At 45.2% G+C, this 20,436-nt stretch overlaps 1 protein-coding gene across 2 annotated transcripts in view; it reads right to left on the reverse strand.

Moving 5' to 3' along the window:
• The window catches only part of MBOAT1 (membrane bound O-acyltransferase domain containing 1), a 109,698-nt gene that overhangs the window by 46,282 nt on the left and 42,980 nt on the right, over nt 1–20,436 (reverse strand). For both annotated transcript variants that reach the window (XM_032341211.1, XM_032341212.1), the window contains exons 2-3: nt 4,063–4,208; nt 2,996–3,073 (exon numbers count right to left, since the gene is read on the reverse strand). In XM_032341211.1, the coding sequence (XP_032197102.1) occupies nt 2,996–3,073; nt 4,063–4,208 (224 nt within the window). The remainder of the gene's footprint in view (nt 1–2,995; nt 3,074–4,062; nt 4,209–20,436) is intronic.

Consider the following 20,436-nt stretch of genomic DNA (forward strand, 5'->3'; position numbering starts at 1 on the left):
CCCTTTTGAAAGCAACTGTTGCCTGCATCCTCTTTCTTCTCAATAGGCACTAGACCCTTACATTCCCCAGCCCCTCCACTCAGAGAGAAAACCCAGTTCAACTCATTTGTTATCATAAGAGCTATTTATCAAAGATGGTGCCAAGTATTGTGCCCCACTACAACAGGGCACTGTACTCATGCTCTAGACAAACCTGAAAAAAATCTAAGGAATCCAGGAGGGGTAGAGAGAGCATGTATTCTGGAGAGAGACCAACAGGACTTCAAATCCCAGCAATGGCAAAACTCGTGCGAGAAGTCCAGAGAGCAGTTCTTTTAGGAAGGAGAGCTGTGGCAGAGCCTGGGGTAGAGGGAATCCTATTCCCCTCCTGCCCCAGGTGGTGGTAACATGATGTATTCAGTCGGTACAAACTCATGGATCTGTATGCCTCTCTACTCTGAGCTTTCAATTTCCTCCCCTTGGCTGCGGAGAAAAAGATCTAAATCCCACGGAAGTGTCCTAGAAAGAATATCTTTGCAATAATGATACTGATACATTAAATAAGACTTTATATATTAAAAAACAATGAAAACTATTTAAAAGAGCTTGGCTGGGGCACCTGGGTGGCTCACTGCATTAAAACCTCTGCCTTTGGCTCAGGTCATGATCCCAGGGTCCTGGGATGGAGCCCTGCATGGGGCTCTCTGCTCGGCAGGGAGTCTGCTTCCCCCCATGCCTATCTTCCTGCCTGTGATCTCTGTCTGTCAAATAAATAAATAAAATCTTTAAAAAATAATTAAAAATAAAAGAGCTTGGCTTAGCACTTGACACCAAGCAGATACCCACCCCCCCCCAACAACTGGTCACTGTGTCGCACATTCTGACAAGAAGCTGTCCGTCTGAGGAGGTACAAACTATATTCTGTTCCAGTTGGTTTAGATGGAATAAATGAACACCTGTGATTTCTGTCCAATATAGCGGCTTGGGAAGGAAACAGAGCCGGTGCGCCAAGAATTCTCTAGACAAAGACAACCATGTGTCCAGACATGGGTTAACTCCCCTTGGCAGCAGAGACTGACCTTCCCCTCTGCTTCCCAGCCAAAGGACACAACTCTTGTGACCGGTTCAGCCAGGGGAAGAACACAATTCACAAAGAATCATGAAATCCTGATCCCAAAGGAAACTTAAACCCCACCTTTAAGAGGTGGGAAATCTGATGTACAAAGAAGCTGTGTGAACTATTTGAACTCCCGCTGCTAGAAAGTGCCAGATTTCCAGTCTAATGTTCTTTCCCTGCATCAGTAGGAAGCCACTTCCCTCCGTCCGGAACTATGAGCCACTCCCTACCTCTGCAATCTTGGCAACCACACCAGCGAAGAAAGAGGGGAAGAACTTGTTCTGGCGTCCTTTCTGGTCTTATGACACAGCCCTCTGCTACCACAATATTATGATGGGGCATCAGTCATAGCCTGTCTGGAAACCACTCAGCTTGGCCAAGGCTGGAGTGTTCCGTTCCTGGCCAGAGATGAACACTGGGCCCAGCGTGGAATGAGTGTGCGTGGAGGTCTCCTGACCCTCTGAAAAATGGTCCACACCCATCGGCATCACACAAGTGTGGTGAGAGATGACAAGCCACAATTTGTAAGGTCATTAAAAATGTGCTATAGAGATGTAACAATATTTTTATTAATTGTCGCACTGCTTCAAAACTCAGGTTTGGGAAAAGCCACACATTTTCACTGCCGCCCCCAACACTAAAAACAGCATTTTGCTATAATATGAGGCATTCCCAATAACGGTTCTTGGAAATATGGATTTCCTATTTCCCTTCTGAAGGGGTGACCCAATCCCTTTCAAGGAAGGCATTTGGGAGAGAGAGGATTACAATTCAATTGTTCAGAGCTCATCTGGACGCAGAGTTGGGTGAAAATAAAATTCAGAATGGTGCAAAAATATTTTCCCTTGAAAACCAGACATTTGTTGCAAGTAATTTACAAGACTATCCACGGAAAAGTTAAATTTCAATGATTTTCAGAAGGAAAACTATTGTGCTAACTATCTTATTAATCAAAGACCCTACTGAAGTTCAAAGAAGGCATCTGCTTTTTCAGAAACGCCATCAAAAAAGAAGTCATCGCAGGGCAAATGTCTCTCCAAAGGTGTTTGGTCACTCCTTCCATAAATATTTATTGAGCCCTTACTTGTGCCCAGTATTGTCCTAGACTCTGAGGACACAACAGCGAACTCTGTTTTCATAGAGCTTACGTTCCAGCACCACTGAAAGGCAGAATTAATACTGAGGTTTCACACATGCCCTGGGGAACACAGACAAGGCTAAACAGATACACAGGTGTCCAAATCGATGATCCAAACACTGTTGCCTTCAAGGCAGAATTAAGTTATCTCTGTAGCTTTTAAATCAAAATATCATAGTACGAATACTTCTTCCCCTTTTAACATTTTATGGTGCATATTTTAAGTACACAAAGTTTCGACGTAGGCACACACCTAGAAAACCACAGCCACATTCCAGGTAACAGATATATCTGTCGCCCCCACACACACTCTTCCTGCCTCTCTGAGCCGATCCTTCCTCATCTCCATGGACCAGCCCAGCCCAGCTAACCTCCGATCTGATCTCTGCCACTACAAATTAGTTTGCATTTTCAAGACCAGAATTTCTGCGGCACCCTTCATTCCGCATATTTACTCCATGTCACCATCATCAATCATTCCCTCTTCTCGACTGCGGAGCAGTACCCCAGTGTAGGGACCATTGGGACTGTCTCCAGTCTGCAGACTACCACAGAGCGGCTTCTACTCTGAAATGTTTGCAAAGTGTCCTCTGAATACTCCCAGCATTTAGGGACCCCCCACCTCTCCTTCTGATACCCCAGAGAACTTAGGATATGCAACTTGTGGTGGGCAAAACGGGGAAGGTACCCCTTTACCCTGAAACACATCTCAGAGGTCACAAAAAACCCTCACGTGGTCTGGTTCGCTCCCAGAACCTTACCTGTGAATACTGGATACGTTTGCGGTGACCATGATTCCGTAGCACATCAACACCAGCACAAAAAGGTGAACAGAGTACCTATAAGACATCACAGAGAGGAGGGGCACTGAATATATTCCAAATTAACAGACCTACTGCACGCCCATACCCCGCCCCCCCAAAAAGCCCACGAGCCATTAACTGCATTTACGTAAGAGAAAATAAATCAAGTATTTTTGCTCTGTGTAATCTTGAAATGGCAGGAGGAAGCCATGACACAGGCTGCCAACGGCAGTGCTGGTGAGGTCAGCAATCCATAAATGGAATGCTTACACCTTTGTACATGTACAACCGGGAGTCCAGAAGTATTCTTTCTTTCTTTAGAACATCTTTTTTTTTTTTTTTTTAATTTTAAAGCACCAGAACCCAAACTGACCTTTTCCAGACACCAAGACTGTCACCTGTTTGCTGCTTCAAAATACTCCTCATACTTTCTCACATTTTTATTGGAGGAGGAAAAGCAGCAGTCTTGTAACCTGAATAAACTCACAAATGTCCTTAAGTTGCACTTCTAGAAAGGTCTGTTCCTACAACATTCCCCCCCCCCATCCCATGGAGAAGAGTCACTCACAGGGTCACTGACTGGCTTACTTAGTAGCGTGAAATCTACAGACTCTCTCTCTGTTAAGGAATGTCTCGTGTTTCCTCAAACCAGCCCTAGAACTATTGTCCTACTCCAAGCACAGGAGCGACACCAATTACCTCCAGCAGTAATGCAAGAAAAACATCAATATCTACAACAGGTAGGAAGGGTTCCTCAGCTGGAAAATGAAACCATATCCTATTCTATTTACATGACCCATGGGGAGGTGAGTCGAAGCATAACTTGTAGAAAAGTTCACAGAACTGACTTTTAATGGGTAGTTTATTGGTTCTAGGTTCTTAGAGTACATGGGCATTCCTGAGACATCCCCATTATCCTACAATAGGAGTAAATACATTTCTTTCCTCGGTGCCTGGCAAATGCCAAGAACATTGCCACAAAACACCCAAATGATAAAGATTACAATTTCTAAGCTCATACTCACCAGCCAAAACAAAAGATGACAAAATAGATGCCAAAAACGGTGACAAACGCGTGCCGGACATCGGAACTGGTTTTACCAGGACTCAGGTAGATGCGGAACCAGAACGCAGCAAACAGAGCAAAGAGCTGGCACGCCACGAAATTCACCTGCACGCGGGGTCAAGAGAGAGAGAAAGAGACTCAGATCTTTACCCTTTTACCTGTGCGGGTATCCTCTCTACTCTTTCCAGAGTTCCACACCAAGATGCCTCTGAGCACTCGGACTTGGATTGTTTCCTCGGCAGAGAGTGTTCGTTTGGAAACGGCTGGGGAGACTGAAAATTCCACATGCCCTCCGCTGGCGGAAGAAGCGAGGAAACTGAGTTTCATTTCCAGTCTTTTAAGGCTAGCCCAGGTGGCTTGTCCACCCACACACAGAGGGCTTTTTAATGTACAACGGCCTCAGGGACTGTGGGGTCAGCTTGCTGGGTCTCTCTCCCCCGCAACCCCATGCCCACCCCCAGCGCCATCCTAAGATAAAGCACTGGTTCCTGGAGAGTCGAAAATGAATCAAATCCATGAAGCTTCCTTCACTGACTACCTAGGAAACTAAATGCTTCTCTCCAAAGTCATCATCCGCTGTTTTGACTCTAATTTTTCTCATTTTAATTAACGCCAAATTAACAAGAGCACTGCCCAAGCTAAATGGCATGAAAAATCCACACAGAACAGTCCCGCCTTCGACTTCCAAATGCCAACCCTGTCCAATTATGCAAAACAGGCGACCAACTTCCTGGGAAAAATCTCATTGGTCTCTCTCTCAAAAACACTGGACCTGAAAGAAACTATGAAAGCATTCCCTGATGCCCATCAGAAAGATCAGCTGATTTAACCCAAAACCAAAACAGACCACGTGATGGAACCATTAACGACACCGGGAACAGCGGTTCCAACCCCCCAGAGCTTTCGGAGTGAAAGCTTCGCTTTTAAAAGACACTTAAGGGAAAGGGGATGGAGGATATAAAAATCTGAATAGAGCCTCAAATTCAGCCTCCGCAGGTTTTTGCACGACGGAAAATAGTAGCTGTTAGTGACATTCATTAGGGTCGCCTCTGAGGTAGAGCTAGAGGCAGTGACCTCTACTCAATCTGAGCTTATTCTGTTTTCCCAGTAAAAACCAAGACTACTTTGGACCCCTGATGATTCACAGAAATACTTTTGGAGAATTCTTTTGTTTCATTTTTTATTGATTTTTATTATTACTATTATTATCATTGAGTAGGTTCCATGCCCAGCATGGAGCCCAACTTGGGGCCCAAACTCACGACCCTGAGTTCAAGACCTGAGCCGAAATCAAGAATTGGCTGCTTAATCGACTGAGTCACTCAGGTGCCTCTTTTGTTTCGTTTTTAAAAATTGACTGCGCTGAGATCGCCCCCCGCCCCATTAGATCAATTGTGTTCACCGGTCTCTCCAAAAACTTGATCCCACTACTGCCCACCATCACTTTCTACCCTGAATGACAGAGAGGAGGTGAACTGTAACCTAGCCTATATGATGTGATCATACCTTTTTTTTTTAATCTAAATCCAATTAGCCAACATATCATTAGTTTCAGATGTAGAGTCCCATAATTGAGCAGTTGCATGTAACACCCAGTGCTCATCACATCACGAGCCCTCCTTAATGTCCATCACCCAGTTATGCCATCCCCCAACCTACCCCCCACAAGGTCATACCTTCTTATGTAGCCTAAATATGCTATCTCAGCTCTCCTTCTCATACACAATAGAGAGGGAAAAAACCATCTTAGCAAGGTTCAAAATGTAAAGGAATTGGCAAGGAGAAAGTCAAAGTTACGATCGTCTGTAGGTGTTCAATCACACACTCTTTCCTTCTCTCGGCCACAGAGAACACAGTCACTGAGGAGAGCACCCAAGGGGAAATCCGTTCCATTCCTCTGGCCTGGCCCGTAATTACTGAGCACCCCTGCGCGTGAGGAATGACTCAAACGGCAGAGCCGTGGTTCTCAAGTGGGTTCCCTGACCAGCAGCACGGGCATCACCTGGAAAACCATCAGAAATGCAAATTCTCGTGCCCCACCTGAGACCTACTAAATTAGGCGTTCCCAAGGTGGGTCCGGCACTGTGTGCTTTAACGGTCCCCGAAGGGATGGTGATGCACAGTCACTTTGAGAAGCACTGGCATGGAGGAGAAGGGAGGCCCGGCTCCTGCCTCCAGGAGCTTATACCCTGAGAAAGGAGCACACTAACCTCCAGTCACTGGAAAGTAACATTAACATGATGTGAACTTGTTATATTATTATTATTCTCTTACACTCTGCCCCCTTTAGATCCAAAGTAAATAACAAGAAGTCTCATGATTAAGGAGGGAGGAGGCTCTGGCTGACAATCAGGAAAAAAACTGTTTCAATAGGTACAAAGTGGTCCCAACCCTTCTGACGTAACTGGCATGGCGTCAGAATTTCCAAGGCATCAGGTGGTTCTCATAGGCAGGCAAGACAGAGAACACCTGCTTTAGCACAATAAAGAGAGAGGCCTCCAAAGACACCCAGGAGAAACTAGGCTTTCTCAGAAAGAAGAAAAATACAGGACGGGAAGGTTGGAGCCTGAAGGCGTGAGGCAGAGGTGAGAAGGAACAGATTTAAGCCTGGTGGCTGTCCCTCAGCTGGTCCAGAGTTCCACCGCTTCCTGCCAGTCTCGTCAGCTGGACTGGTCTTCAAAGAGGTGGATCCTTGCACCCCCCAAGGAAGAATAAGGCTCAGGGTGCAAACATGCCATCTGATCTTGTCACCCCAGGGATCAATAAAGAGGAAGAAACGCTCACGGGGTCACTGACGCAATCTGCCATCTTTTTGCCACCATACTCTGAACGCCCTAGTTCTGACCCTCAGGTGTCAGCTGGGCGACATTAGGTAATTCATTGATTGTGCAAACATTTACTGGTTGACGCTATATGCCAGATACAGGAGACAGTGGGCAAGACATTGTCACGACCAGCAAGTCAAGAAAAGAAGACTTACATGCTCTGGGTTTCAAAAAAAAATTGGGGCGGGGGGATGTGTGGTAAGTAGGAAATCTTTGATTCAGGAGACCTGGTCTCTAACGTCTCTTCTGGCTCTAATGGACTCTCATTCTAACCTAACCTGAATCCTTTCCCTTAACTGTTCGCAGTTAATGCCTAAATGCCAGACTTTGTTCAGGACTGGAAGCTTCCTGCTACACACAGACACAATCCACTCCTCCGTCCTCTTCCTGGAAGCGAGTCCCGGATGGCTTTCTGAATGTTCCCCGGCAAACCGTTCCAAGGCAAAGGTGGAAACACAGTAGAGCCCCTTGGCTCTACAGGAGGCTTTTTTTTTAAAGATTTTATTTATTTATTTTACAGAGAGAGATCACAAGTAGGCAGAGAGGCAGGCAGAGAGAGAGAGGGAAGCAGGCTCCACGCTGAGCAGAGAGCCGGATGCGGGGCTCGATCCCAGGCCCCTGGGATCATGACCTGAGCCGAAGGCAGAGGCTTAACCCACTGAGCCACCCAGGCGCCCCTACAGGAGGCTTCCTTTTTTTTTTAAGATTTTATTTATTTGTCAGAGAGAGAGAGAGGGAGAGAGAGCAGGCACAGGCAGACAGAATGGCAGGCAGAGGCAGAGGGAGAAGCAGGCTCCCTGCCAAGCAAGGAGCCCGATGTGGGACTCGATCCCAGGATGCCAGGATCACGACACAAGCCGAAGGCAGCTGCTCAACCAACTGAGCCACCCAGGCGTCCCCTACAGGAGGATTCTAACAGAATTGCTTTTCAACTCCCAGACGTACATCTTAAAAGGCACACACTGAGCCACAGTTAGATACCGCTTCGCACCCATGGGAATGGCTCTTCTTTAAAAAAGCAAAATAGTAAGTGTTGGCAAGGATGAGGAGAAACTAGAGCCCTGTGCGCTGCTGGTAGGAGGGCAGGGTGGTGCAGCCCCTGTGGAAAACAATATGGCGGTTCTTCAGAACATGAAGAATACAGTGACACAGGGCCCGGCAATCCCACTTCTGGGTATTTACCCAAAAGAACTGAAAACTGGGTCTTGAATGAATATTTCTTCATCCATGTGTGTAGCAGCGCTGTTCACAATAATCAAAAGGTGGCATCAACCCAAGTGTCTCTCAGTGGATGAACGGATCAACAAAATGTGGTCTGTGGACACCATGGGAGTATTATACCACCTTAAAATGGGGGAAATTCTGACATAGGCTATGACACGGTTGAACTTTGAGGACTTGATGCTAAGCGAATAAGTCAGTCACAAAAGGACAGACATTGTATGATTCCCCCTAAACGAGGTACCTAGAATACAGTAGTTAAATTCATAGAGACAGAGAGTAGAACGGTGATTCACGGTAGACAGACTGAGGGGTGGAGGGAATGGGATTATTATCTGATGGATACAGAGTTTCAGTTTTGCAAGGTTAACGGAATTCTGGAGGTGGGTGTTGGTGATGGTTGCCTGACAATGGGGATGTCCTTACTGCCACAGAACGGTACTGTGTGCTTAAAAATGGTGAAAATGGGACATTTTTTATTTTTCCCATTTTACCACAATGAGAAAAAAAGTACAGAATGAAGCATGACTCCAATTGCTTTGCATTTGCTAACTTCCTATCAACTCTAGTAGCTGGTATGACCATGACCATCTCTGCGGCCAACAGTGGCATTGTTTTCCAGAGCGATCAGTCACAGTAGATTTGCTTTGATCCATAGGATCTGCTTCCAAATAATCTTGAAAGGATGGAGAGACTGGAGAGAGCATAAAGCAGTGGCTCTCAAGGAGGGATACCTTGCCCCCAGGTGATATTTTTGGCTGTCATCATCAGAAGAAGTAGCAGGGGAAAGCTCCTAGCCTCTAGTGGGGAGAAGCTAGGAATACCACTAAACATCCTAACAGGGACAGGACAGCCCTCCACAACCAAGAATTTTCTGGCCCAACATGTCAGGAGATCCCGAGGTAACAAATCACGGTTCCTGGTACACGATCGGCAACGAGCTGCAAACCGAGAGCTGAGCACATGAACGTTCATCCTACTCATCTCTCCACTTTTGTGTATGTTTGAGCCTTTCCAGAATCAGCAGGTTTTAAAAATTACACAACTCTGGAAACCAAATCACTGGCTTGAGATGACACAGATATTAAACTCCGGTGACTCCCAGCCCTTGAAACTAGGAAGGTCTCTTTATCCAAATTGGAGAAACACCTAAGTTAGTGAGATAAACCTATCTTTGGTTTGTATAAACCAAAACAATAAAGGGATTGGGTCTTCCTGCCTAGTAAAAAAAAACAAATGAGAAAAACCTTTTAGGAAACGATCAAAGTCCCATAAGAAGAGTGTCAAATTACAAGAATTACAAAAGAAAAAGTTCTACCTTCAATAATCATCCCATGAAGATGAGCACTGGTGGTTATAGGCCACTGATGAATTATTGAACAACGCATCGGATACTAACGATGTACTACATATTGGTTAATTGGATTTAAATAAAAAATCATCATCATCATCATCATCACATGAAGTATGTGACCGCCTCTCCCACAAGCTGCAACAGACCCCGTGGTTTCAAGGGTCGACCTAGAGCCGAGTACTGGGCTACAAGGCCAGGATCCACCATCTACTGGGGGACGAGCTACAGGAACTTGCTGCATTTTGACTCTTAGTTCAGGTTACGGGGGTGATAACCGTGGTACCACTTCACAGGGCTGTTGGAACTGAAGATTATGTAACATCACTTGAAACAGTGCTTGGCAAGGACAACACCTGCTACTAATACTATCGTATACCCACTACGCTAACGTACAAACTACACATCGAATAACCCAATACACAGTAAGTTCTGTTGAGCTACTACGGACAGGCTTCCTCAGTGTCCTCCCTGCGGCTCTTGTAACAATTCCCTTTCCCACCCAGCATCCCGGCAGCCGCCAGCGTCCTCCATGGGTCCCTTCTTCCGCAGGGAGAGGCAATGAAGCTTATGACAATGAGTCACTGTCTGGGTTTTCCGGCTCCGGAGTAGGGTTTCATAAGCCTACAGCAGAGATAAATCTGAGAACGGCAAAGTGGCCTCCACCCACGTAGGAAGGAGGCTGGGGGAATGACGCGGGTGTCTCCGTAGGAGACCGGTCGCCCGCCTTCTCCGAATGCAGCCCTGGGAGCTGGCCAGCGCGGCTTCCAGCAGGCGCAGAGGGTGATGAACCATACGGACCACAGGTATCACTCCAGCCCCTCTCCTGGGCTCTGAGGACAGCAAAGAGGCCTCAGAGAGCAGGCAGGCCCGAGAAGTTCTGGCAGGTACACTAAGAGAACATGACTATGAACCTGCCCACAGGAGGCAGAGTAGAGCAGACAGAGCAGCCCCCAGAGGTCAACACCCAAAACCAAAAGGAGAGAGTCCACTCCAGCAGAGGTGAGCAAAGTGCCAATCACACAGCGACCCGAGGCCCTCACTGCGGCTACAAAGGTCTATAGACCCCCTCCGGGCTTAGCTTATTCCTAGCAGGAGAGGCAGACAAACCTTTGGCATAATCAGCCTTTCACAGGAAGGGAGCTGCCTTGAAAGGGAATTTAGACTGAAAGCTAAATGAAGTTTAGCAAGGAGGAGTTCAAAAGCGATCCTTTTTTGAATCTCTAATCCATGGTTGCAAATTTTCAACCCATTGTCATCATCCTAATTAGAAACGCACACAAAATTTTACATAAAAAACATTTACCCTGGTATTATTTCTAGTAGCGAGAAGAAGGGACCTAAAAGTTCAACAATTAGTAAAGACGTTGGTTAACACAGGCAACGACTCAAGGATGCGCCTTGCATTATAATCCCTTAGGAAAGTACTGTGGTAGTATTTGCTCTAAGACTATACTTCCAACCAGTTCCTGCAAATCACTCATTGGGTGACAAAAAGCAAAATGCTAAGAAGATGTGAAGGCATCATTTATAAGACAAAATGAAGGAAGATCTACCTTTCAAACACAGGACGAGAAGGATAGTAATGGTAAACCCGTACAGTATAACAGTATTAAGAACAGGCATTATAAAGTGCCTATCATAAAATGAAAAGCATTTGTTATAACTAATTAAAAAACACAGACTCTAAAATTTTGTGTCTGCTTACAACTGGATTAAAAAAACAATAGTGGGAGCACCTGGGTGTCTCAGTGGGTTAAAGTCTCTGCCTTCGGCTCAGGTCATGATCCCAGGGTCCTGGGATCGAGCCCAGCATCGGGCTCTCTGCTCAGCAGGTAGCCTGCTTCCTCCTTTCTCTCTGCCTACTTGTGATCTCCGTCTGTCAAATAAATAAATAAAAATCTTGAAAAAATAAAAAACAATAACAACAAAAAAAACCAGTAGTGGCATTAGGAAAAAGGCAAACGTAACCCACAAAATGGAACCTGGCTGTCTTGCAGGGTGACAGGAATCCAAGCCAATTTTTTGTAAGATTTCTTTTTCACAATGTATAGTTGTAAATTCTGTGTGGAATTTCTCTCTCTCTCTCTCTCTCTCTCACACACACACACACACACACAATCAAGGCAATCTAAGAAACTCTGAGAAATCTGCATTTAATCCTACCTACTCCAGCTTCAAATTTACATTCACTGGCACCTACTACAATGAGGTGTGGGGAGGAAGTAGGCATAAATAAAGAGAAATGAACCTGTCACAAGCTTCCTCTTAAAACAAACAAACAAAAAACACGTTTTAGAGGCGGCATAAGGTCAAGGGTTACGGTGTGGACGGCCCAAGGGAAGAAAAATATGTACCACGTTGCTCTTGGATAAACCCTTCACATTTAAAAGGAACATGTGGGATGTCTTTACTTTTGTGCTGACGCACCCCCTCTGGAGCAGAAAAGAAAGCTGCACTTTCATTTGTGATATTCGACAAGATGCTCTGCACAATTAAAGCATTGTGTGGGTCCTCATGCATAAGGAAACTGTAGAGCACAGCTGTTTCGATCGGACTCTCCCCACACGCGAGCCTGACAAGCCTCGGGTTCAACCAAAGCTCTATTTCCACGGCTCTTGCAAGCTTTCAAAGTCACTGCAAGAAAATCAAACACACACCCAAGGGTTTGACTCCATATTTCCCCAAAGGGCAAGCAAACCCGGCTGCAATTTTCCAAGGTACATCTTACATCCTCCTGGGGTCCTGTGCTGCGAGAAAGGCGTTATTTGGGGGGGTTTCTGTTCCGTGGCCTTCATAGTCTTCCAAGAAACGAACTTTGCCAGGAGCCAAAAACGTTGCCTTCGTCCTAATGAACACAGGCGAGCCGTCTATTTTTAACAAACAGCAAATATTAACAGTCCAAGATTATTTCCTCTATGACCGTGGCTCACCAATGAGGTGCAGGCGACCGTCCAGGCCTGGAATGTTTCTCTCAGCAACACTGCCTTATATGCTCCCAGACAAAACCGATCTAATTAAACAATTCCTTATTTAAAGGCAAGCCATTCCTTCTCCACAAACAGTACTCTTTTGCACGGCCTCCTACAAGTCAGCGTGGCTGGGGAAGACTGCACGAAATGCTACTGCCCTCTGTACCTCGGAACAAAAAGTGTTTGTACCATACTCTTCAGCTACTTTGCGTTTTCAAAGAGAGCCTTGTTGTGCTTTCATTTCCAAGCAGTTTGGAACAGGAGCAAGAAATGCTTTTAAATGTGTAATGAGCTGATTTTTTTTTTTTGAAACTTGTAGATCAGCAAATATTATTTAAAATTGATAATCAATGCACGTAATCTATAACCAAACGGGTTTTATTTTTCCTTTTTCAAGATTTTATTTATTTATTTGAGAGAGAGACAGATAGTGACAGAGATAGCGAGAGAGAAGCATGCACATGGGGCTCGATCCCGGGACCCCAGGATCATGACCTGAGCTGAAGGCAGGCGCTTAACTGAGCCACACACAGGCGTCCCTAACCAAACAGGCTTCTAATGGACAGTTCATCCCACTGTAACAATAAATGCCACTGAATGCTCACCACGTGTCAGGCACAAAGCTAAATCTATAAGCAATTCAACTGAACCTTTGTAACAACTTTCTGAAGTAGCTTACTCCCACTTTATACACGAGGAGAGTGAACACGAACCCGATGATGTCCAGCAGCCGAATTCACAAAGCTCGCAAGTGGAGCGCCGGGGCTGAAAACCTGACCTTAGCTCTCACTCGGTACCCTGTACCTCTTCCCCTCATCTCCAAGTACCACGAACCAGAAGACTTAAACAAAAGAGCGTTATTGTTGGGGCACCGGGGTGGGGGAGGGGGTGGCTCAGTCGACTGAGCGACCGACTTGTGGTTTCGGCTCAGGTCATGATCTCAGGGTCTTAAGATCGAGCCCCGCGTCGGGCTTGGAGCTCAGCATGGAGTCTGCTTGAGATTCTCTCTCTCCCCCTGCCCCTCCACCCCCACTGCACATGCTCTTTCTCTCTCTCTAAAATAAACAAATCTTTAAAAAAATAAATAAATAAAAATTATTGTCTCCCAGTTCTGGAAGCTACAGGGCTGAATTCAAGTTGTCAGCAGGCTTGATTTCTGCTGGGGCTTCTCTCCCTGTCTTAGAGACCTTCTCCTTGTGTCTTCCCAGGCTCTCCTCTTGGTCATGTCTGTGTTCAAATTTCCTCCTTTTTATAAGGCTGTTAGTCCTTGGATTAGGACCCAACAAACCACCTCACTGTAACTTAATTGTCTCTTTAAAGCCCCACTCTGAGGCACTAGTGTTAGGACTTCAACATTCGGGTTTGGTGGGGGACCCCAACTCAACCCATCACACCGCTCTATAAAAATCCTCAACTTTGGGACGCCTGGGTGGCTCAGTTGGTTGAACGACGGTCTTCGGCTCGGGTCATGATCCCGGAGTCCCGGGATCGAGTCCCGCATCGGGCTCCCAGCTCCACGGGGAGTCGGCTTCTCTCTCTGACTTTCTCCTCGCTCATGTTCTCTCTCACTGTCTCTCTCTCAAATAAATAAATAAAATCTTTAAAAAAAAAAATCCTCAACTCAAACACCTGGACGAAACAGACTTCATTTTCCTTGCTCCCGTGTGTGGCAAGTGCACGAGCCCCAAAGGCAAGGCTGTGAGGAAGCTGTGACTTAGCAGGAGTGGGAGCCTCCTGCTCCCTGGTGGGGGGTCTTTCAGACCAGCACACAGCAGAGGGGCTTTCCAGCTGCTGGTCCTGCCTCCCCCCCCACCCCCACAGCTGTGTGTCCAACGCTCACTGGCAGGGGCACCTGGGTGGCTCGGTCGGTTAAGGGTCTCCCTTCGGGGGAGGGAATCTGGATGGGAAGAAATCAGAGAGCGAGATAAACCATGAGAGACTCGTGACTCTGGGAAAGAAGCTGAGGGCTGCAGAAGGGGAGGGGGGTGGGGGGATGGGTAACTGGGGGATGGGCATGAAGCAGGGCACGTGATGGGATGAGCACTGGGTGTTATACACAACTGAAGAATCACGGACCACTACATCAGAAACTAATGATGCTCTACCGTATGTTGGCTAATTTAAATAAATAAAAAGTTTTTTAAAAAAAGATAAAATATTACGTAATAAAAAAACAAGAGGCTGCCTTCGGCTCAGGTCATGATCCCAAGGTCCTGAGGTCGAGTACCACCCCCCCCCCACACCCCATTCCTACCACCCCTCTATTTTCTCCCCCGCTCTGCTCATGCTCTCAAGGCTCTCTGGCTCTCTCTCAAATAAATACATAAAATCTTTGAAAAAAAAAAAAAAAGAGAGAGAGAAAAGCTCATTGGCCTACCATGGTGAGAAAGTTCATCATTCCTTAGGCTTTGTTTCAAACACCCAAGTCTTAAGTAATACCAGGCATTCACTGAGCCCGTGCATTTTCTGAGTTCAGCTACTGTTGGCTGTTACTCTACGTGGTTCACACCCATTACCTCAGTTAATCTTCTCTGCAAGCTTTAATGTCCAAATGAGGAATCTCAGACACAGAATGAAGGGCCCCAAACCACTTCAAGCCCAAAGCAGCCCCGGGTCGCCCGTGATTGCCTCTTGAGATCTCAGCCTTGCAGGGTGAGGAGCGGGGACCTGACTCCGGCTGCCGGGCTCAGAGCCTTTTCCAACAACTGCTCTCTGAGGCTTACACAGACTTTCTCCCCAGAGTTTGTCTACTCACAGCAGAAGCCTCCTTCCCCCAGCTCAGAGTGCGTCATCCAGTCCCTCCGGAATGAGATAATCCCTCTCTTAATTCACAGAAGGGGGGAAAAAAAAACCATCCTGTGTACTGGGTTCATTTAGATTGCACAGGAAGACTTGTGGTTTACCCTATTCTGAAAATATCATGTCATGTGTTAGTTATGATTTAGAATTAAAACTCTAAAAATGAACTCCGGTGGATACAAGGGCAAAACATGTTTCCACTGTCTGCTTAGCCACAGCAGAGTCAAACCTTCAAATATGGGGGTGACATGATTTTTAAGAATCTGCCTCCAGATTGCCTCCCACCCCATAAATCATATCGTCCTTTTAATCCTGGGTCAAGGAGGCAGTGAAGACTGAAGAGGAATCGGGACCATTTGAAGAGTCTTGAAAACCCTGTCCAAGAACACCCACCCATACCCTCTGGAGAGGTGAACTCCCCACTAGAATGAATTCCATGGACAGCCAGTGGAAAGGGACAACAGCAGCAAGACAGGCATAATAACCAGCAGCCTGGTGAGTACTAGATCGCAGGCACTGCTTTAAGTCCTTCTGTGTGACTCCTTCAACATTCACTACCACCTTGAGGCTCTCTGGGGCATTCATCTTATAAAAGAGTAAATTAAGTTACCGAGAAGTTAAGACATTTTCCCAAACATCACATACCTAGTAGATAACAACACTAGAATTTAAACTCAGGGAATCGGGTTTCCTGAGTCCCTCTGCTTAGCCACCACTGGGTGATTTGCTTATTTAAACCTTCCCCTGTAATTCCAACATCTCATTTTCCAGGTGAGGGACACGGAGCCCAGAGGTTGTCCCTGACTTGGCCCAGGTCACACAGCCAGCGAGTGACAGAGCTGGGACAAGAACTGAGGTGTCCTGCCTCGGGTCTGGTGCACCTCATTGCAATTCTTTACCAGCCTTGGACGCAGGGTGGAAGTAAAATGGAATGCAGGAGATCAGAGAGGACCGTCTCAGAATGAGCAGGAGTCTTACACTTCCGCCAGCAGGAGGAAGGGACACACAGGGCCGAAGGAAGCACCACTGCCCTAGGAATCACAACATCTGGGGCAACTTTATCTTTTCTTATTAGGGCATAATTGACATATAACATACTAGTATCAGGTCAATCCCCATGTTGGATATAGAGATTATTTAAGTAAATGAATGAAAACTTAAAAATATATATATATTTATACAGATAGCAAATCTTTCTAATACACCTGAAACTAGTATATGTCAATTATATCTTAATAAGAAAAGATCCATACAAAGTTTAAGATTGCTTGTGCTTGCTGTGGAAAATGCCATTGGATTTTTAATAGGGATTGCATTAATCTGTAGTCTGCTTTGGGAAGGATGGACATTTTAACAATATTCATTCTTCTAATCCATGAGCATGGAATATCTTTCCAATTATTTCGGTCCTCTTCAATTTTTCATCAATGTCTTATAGTTTTTAATGTACAGGTCTTTTACCTTTTTTTGGTTAAATTTATCCTGAAGTATTTTATTCTTTTTTATGTAATTGCAAGTGAATTAATTTACCTTTCTGATAGGCATTATTAGCGTATAGTAATAGAAGAGATTTCTATACATTGATTTCATATCTTGCAACTTACTGAATTCGTTTACCAGTTCTAACAGTTTTTTGGTGCGGTCTGCAGGATTTTCATGTCATCATGTCATTTGCAATTGAGACAGTTTACTTTCTTTCTAATTCTGATGCCATTATTTTTTTTTCTTGTCTAATTGCTCTGGCTTCCAGTACTATGTTGAGTAAAAATAACGAGAACAAGCTCCCTTGCCTCATTCCGGATTTAAGAAGAAACCACTGAATATGATATTAGTTGTGGTTTTGTTATATGTCACCTTTATTATTGTGAGAAATGTCCCCTCTATGCCCACTTTGTCAATTTTATCACAAATGGATGTTCATCATAAATTTTATCCTTCAGTTTGTTAAGGAATCATGTTGATTGGCTTGCAGATACTAAACCATCCCTTCATCCCTGGGATGAATCCCACTTGATTGTGATGTTTGACTTTTGTCATTTTGTTGAATTTGGTTTGTCAATATTTGTTGAAGATTTCTGCATCTCTGTTCACCAGGGATATTGGCGTATAACTTTCTTTTCTTGTGTCCTTGTCTGGTTTTGGTTTCAGGGTAATGCTGGCCGCGTAACATGTGTTTGGAAGTGTTCTCTCCTCTCCTGTTTTTTGAAAGAGTTTATAAGAAGCATTTTTATTAATCCTCCTTTTTAATGTTCAGTAGAATTCACCAGTGAAACCATGTGGTCTAAAATTTTTGTTTGTGGGGAGGTTTTTGGTTTTTTATTTTTTTTAAGATTTATTTATTTGAGGGGTGCCTGGGTGGCTCAGTGGGTTAAAGCCTCAGCCTTCAGCTCAGGTCGTGATCTCAGGGTCCTGGGATCAAGTCTCACATGGGGTTCTCTACTCAACAGGGAGCCTGCTTCCCCCTCCCTCTCTGCCTGCCTCTCTGCCCACTTGTGATCTCTGTCTGTCAAATAAATAAATAAAATCTAAAAAAAAAAAAAGAGAGAGAGAGATTTTATTTGAAAGGGAGAGACAGAGGAGGGGCAGAGGGAGAAAATCTTCAAGCAGACTCCCCGCTGTGTACGGAGGGCTCCATCTCACGACCCATGAGATCATGACCTGAACTGAAACCAACAGTTAGACACTTAACTGACTGAGCCACCCAGGCACCCCTATGGGGATGTTTTTGATTACTGATTTGATTATGGCTTTATAATCTTAATCAGGGTCTGGGTATGTCGAGTTTTATACATAGACAGAGCTCACCACCAGAAGCAGGTGTGTGGTGGGGTGTTGATTTGTGCGTGTGTGTGTGTCTGTGTAATTTTTCACAAGACCTAAATCCGCCCAGCTGGGCCTGCAGTTGCCTTCTGTTAATTGGGTTCCATAGTGAAAAGTAACCTCCGCTAAGAGTCTCTTACCACTTACAAGGTTCTATGGGATAATGACAACACGCACTTCCCGAGATGTAACAGGCACTAAACAAGTGGTGGAAGTACTTTGTGTACTAGGTTAGCTACAAACTGTGAAGTCAGCTACTGAGCTGCTACATAGACTACCTGATGCTCTTTTGCCCACTAGTCAACTTCTGCAGAAGACCTAAGGCAACGACTGTCAACACCAATCGATGGAATCAACCAGAGATTCTATTTATACAACAAAAAACAAAGAGGACTGAATCCAGGGCCTCACTCTGAATTTAGACGGATGGGGGCTGGGGGGAAGGCCAGTCCTCTTTTGTTCCCCCCCTCCAGGTACCCGGATGATTCTAATGTGTGGTCCAGGCTGAGAACCACAGCTTCAGCTTCTACCTTCAGCTCACTAGGCCGTAACAAGCAGTTTAATAAGTCTATTTCAGAGTAATTAAAGATTTTAAATCAGACAAGAGAATCTTGGACTACTAGCAATTATCTGGTGTAAGACCCTTGTTTTGTAGGTAAGGAAACTGGCTTACAGGGAGCAGACTTAGGGGAACTCTGGCTGGAGGTTCCTAACTCTACATACGGAGCTGCTTCCACCTTATAAATGGATTCAGAACTCCATGTCCAATGGGACCAAAGACGTCTTTTTTAATGCTTTGTTGACCTACCTGCTGGCTGACTAACTCTGGCTACATTTTGGTTTCCACACTCCCCACGCCATCACAGAAGAGCTTTCTCGACTGGCAGAAGACCTACTAAAAAGGTCCAGCTCACTGTACACCTCACTCTTCGTAGAAGGTTTCAAAACAAAGAGGAAAACCAGCTGATTCATACAGAACAGACAACAGCCACCCAAACTAATCAGACTATTGTCCTGTATTGTGAGGACTAAATGAAGTATGTAAGGGAACATCAGGTCCAGGCATCAGCAAAACTACACATAAACGGAGCCCACCGAAGATGCCATGGTGGTTCTTTTCTACCTCATTTTCTGTTCTTATAAAAAAATGAATAAATATTCATTTTAACAACTGAAAGATAGAGATATACAGTAAAGAAAGCTCATGGTTCCTGGACCCCCAACCTTCTACACGTACCACCCATCATACTTCTTTGCAAACTGCAGTCAATTTTATAATACTTTTTCCCTATGTTTATAAAAACATACCCATATACATTGGTTTCTCCTTTAATGTAATCATGGTAAAAAAAAAAAAAAAATCATCCTGTAGTTCAATGGTTCACTTAACAAAATATCAGACATCTTTCCTCGTCTATTCATACTGAGATGATACGCACTTTTTTTAAAACCGCATGATATCCCACAATATGTGTTGGAGCGGGGAATGTTTTCTATTTTTCGTAGAATGATCTCCACAGAAATAAGGTAATTTCCACTCTATTCCCTGGAAGGAAAGATACGACAGGTCTCCATCCTGACCCCCTCAGTCCCTCCTCCCCCGGGAAGGAGGAATGACTGAGCCAACTGGTGAATTTGAGAGGGGACACTGAGCGTGCCTAGTTCAGACCTTCTGAGACTTCTCTCATTGGGGGCAGGCCTGCATTTAGAAAGGGGCTTCTTGGTTCTATGCTCCCTGCTTTGTCCTTCCCAGGGGGTCCTGTGTGGTTGCCCAGATACCAGTGGCCAGGTGGGCACGTCAGTCTCATTCAGGGGTAAACAGATAAGGAACCAACCTGTGTGATCAATGAGGTTTATCATTAATAAAGGCAATATTTTGATCTTCCTGTCTGTCTGTCTCTTGGGTCTTATTTTCAAGTTGGTCCACATCCAGGAAGGTAGAAAAGGATCTTGTCAGCTTTCCAAAATTTCAATATTATGTATGTGACATGCTTTACTCAAGCCACTTCCAACTCCTGAGTGGTTTCCAGGGGGGTTTTGGCCATTACAAATAGCACTATAAAAACAATCCTCATACACATATATCATTACATACCGGAGATCTTACATCTGTAAAATAAAGTCCTAGGAGTTTAGTCGAATGCTATATTAAAATGAGAATAAAGGGAGCCTGGGTGGCTCAGTGGGTTAAGCCGCTGCCTTCAGCTCAGGTCATGATCTCAGGGTCCTGGGATCGAGTCCCACATCAGGCTCTCTGCTCAGCAGGGCGCCTGCTTCCTTCTCTCTCTCTCTCGCTGCCTGCCTCTCTGCCTACTTGTGATCTCTGTCTGTCAAATAAACAAATT

This window comes from Mustela erminea, chromosome 4 (assembly GCF_009829155.1).
Source record: "Mustela erminea isolate mMusErm1 chromosome 4, mMusErm1.Pri, whole genome shotgun sequence".
Taxonomy (NCBI): Eukaryota; Metazoa; Chordata; class Mammalia; order Carnivora; family Mustelidae; genus Mustela; species Mustela erminea.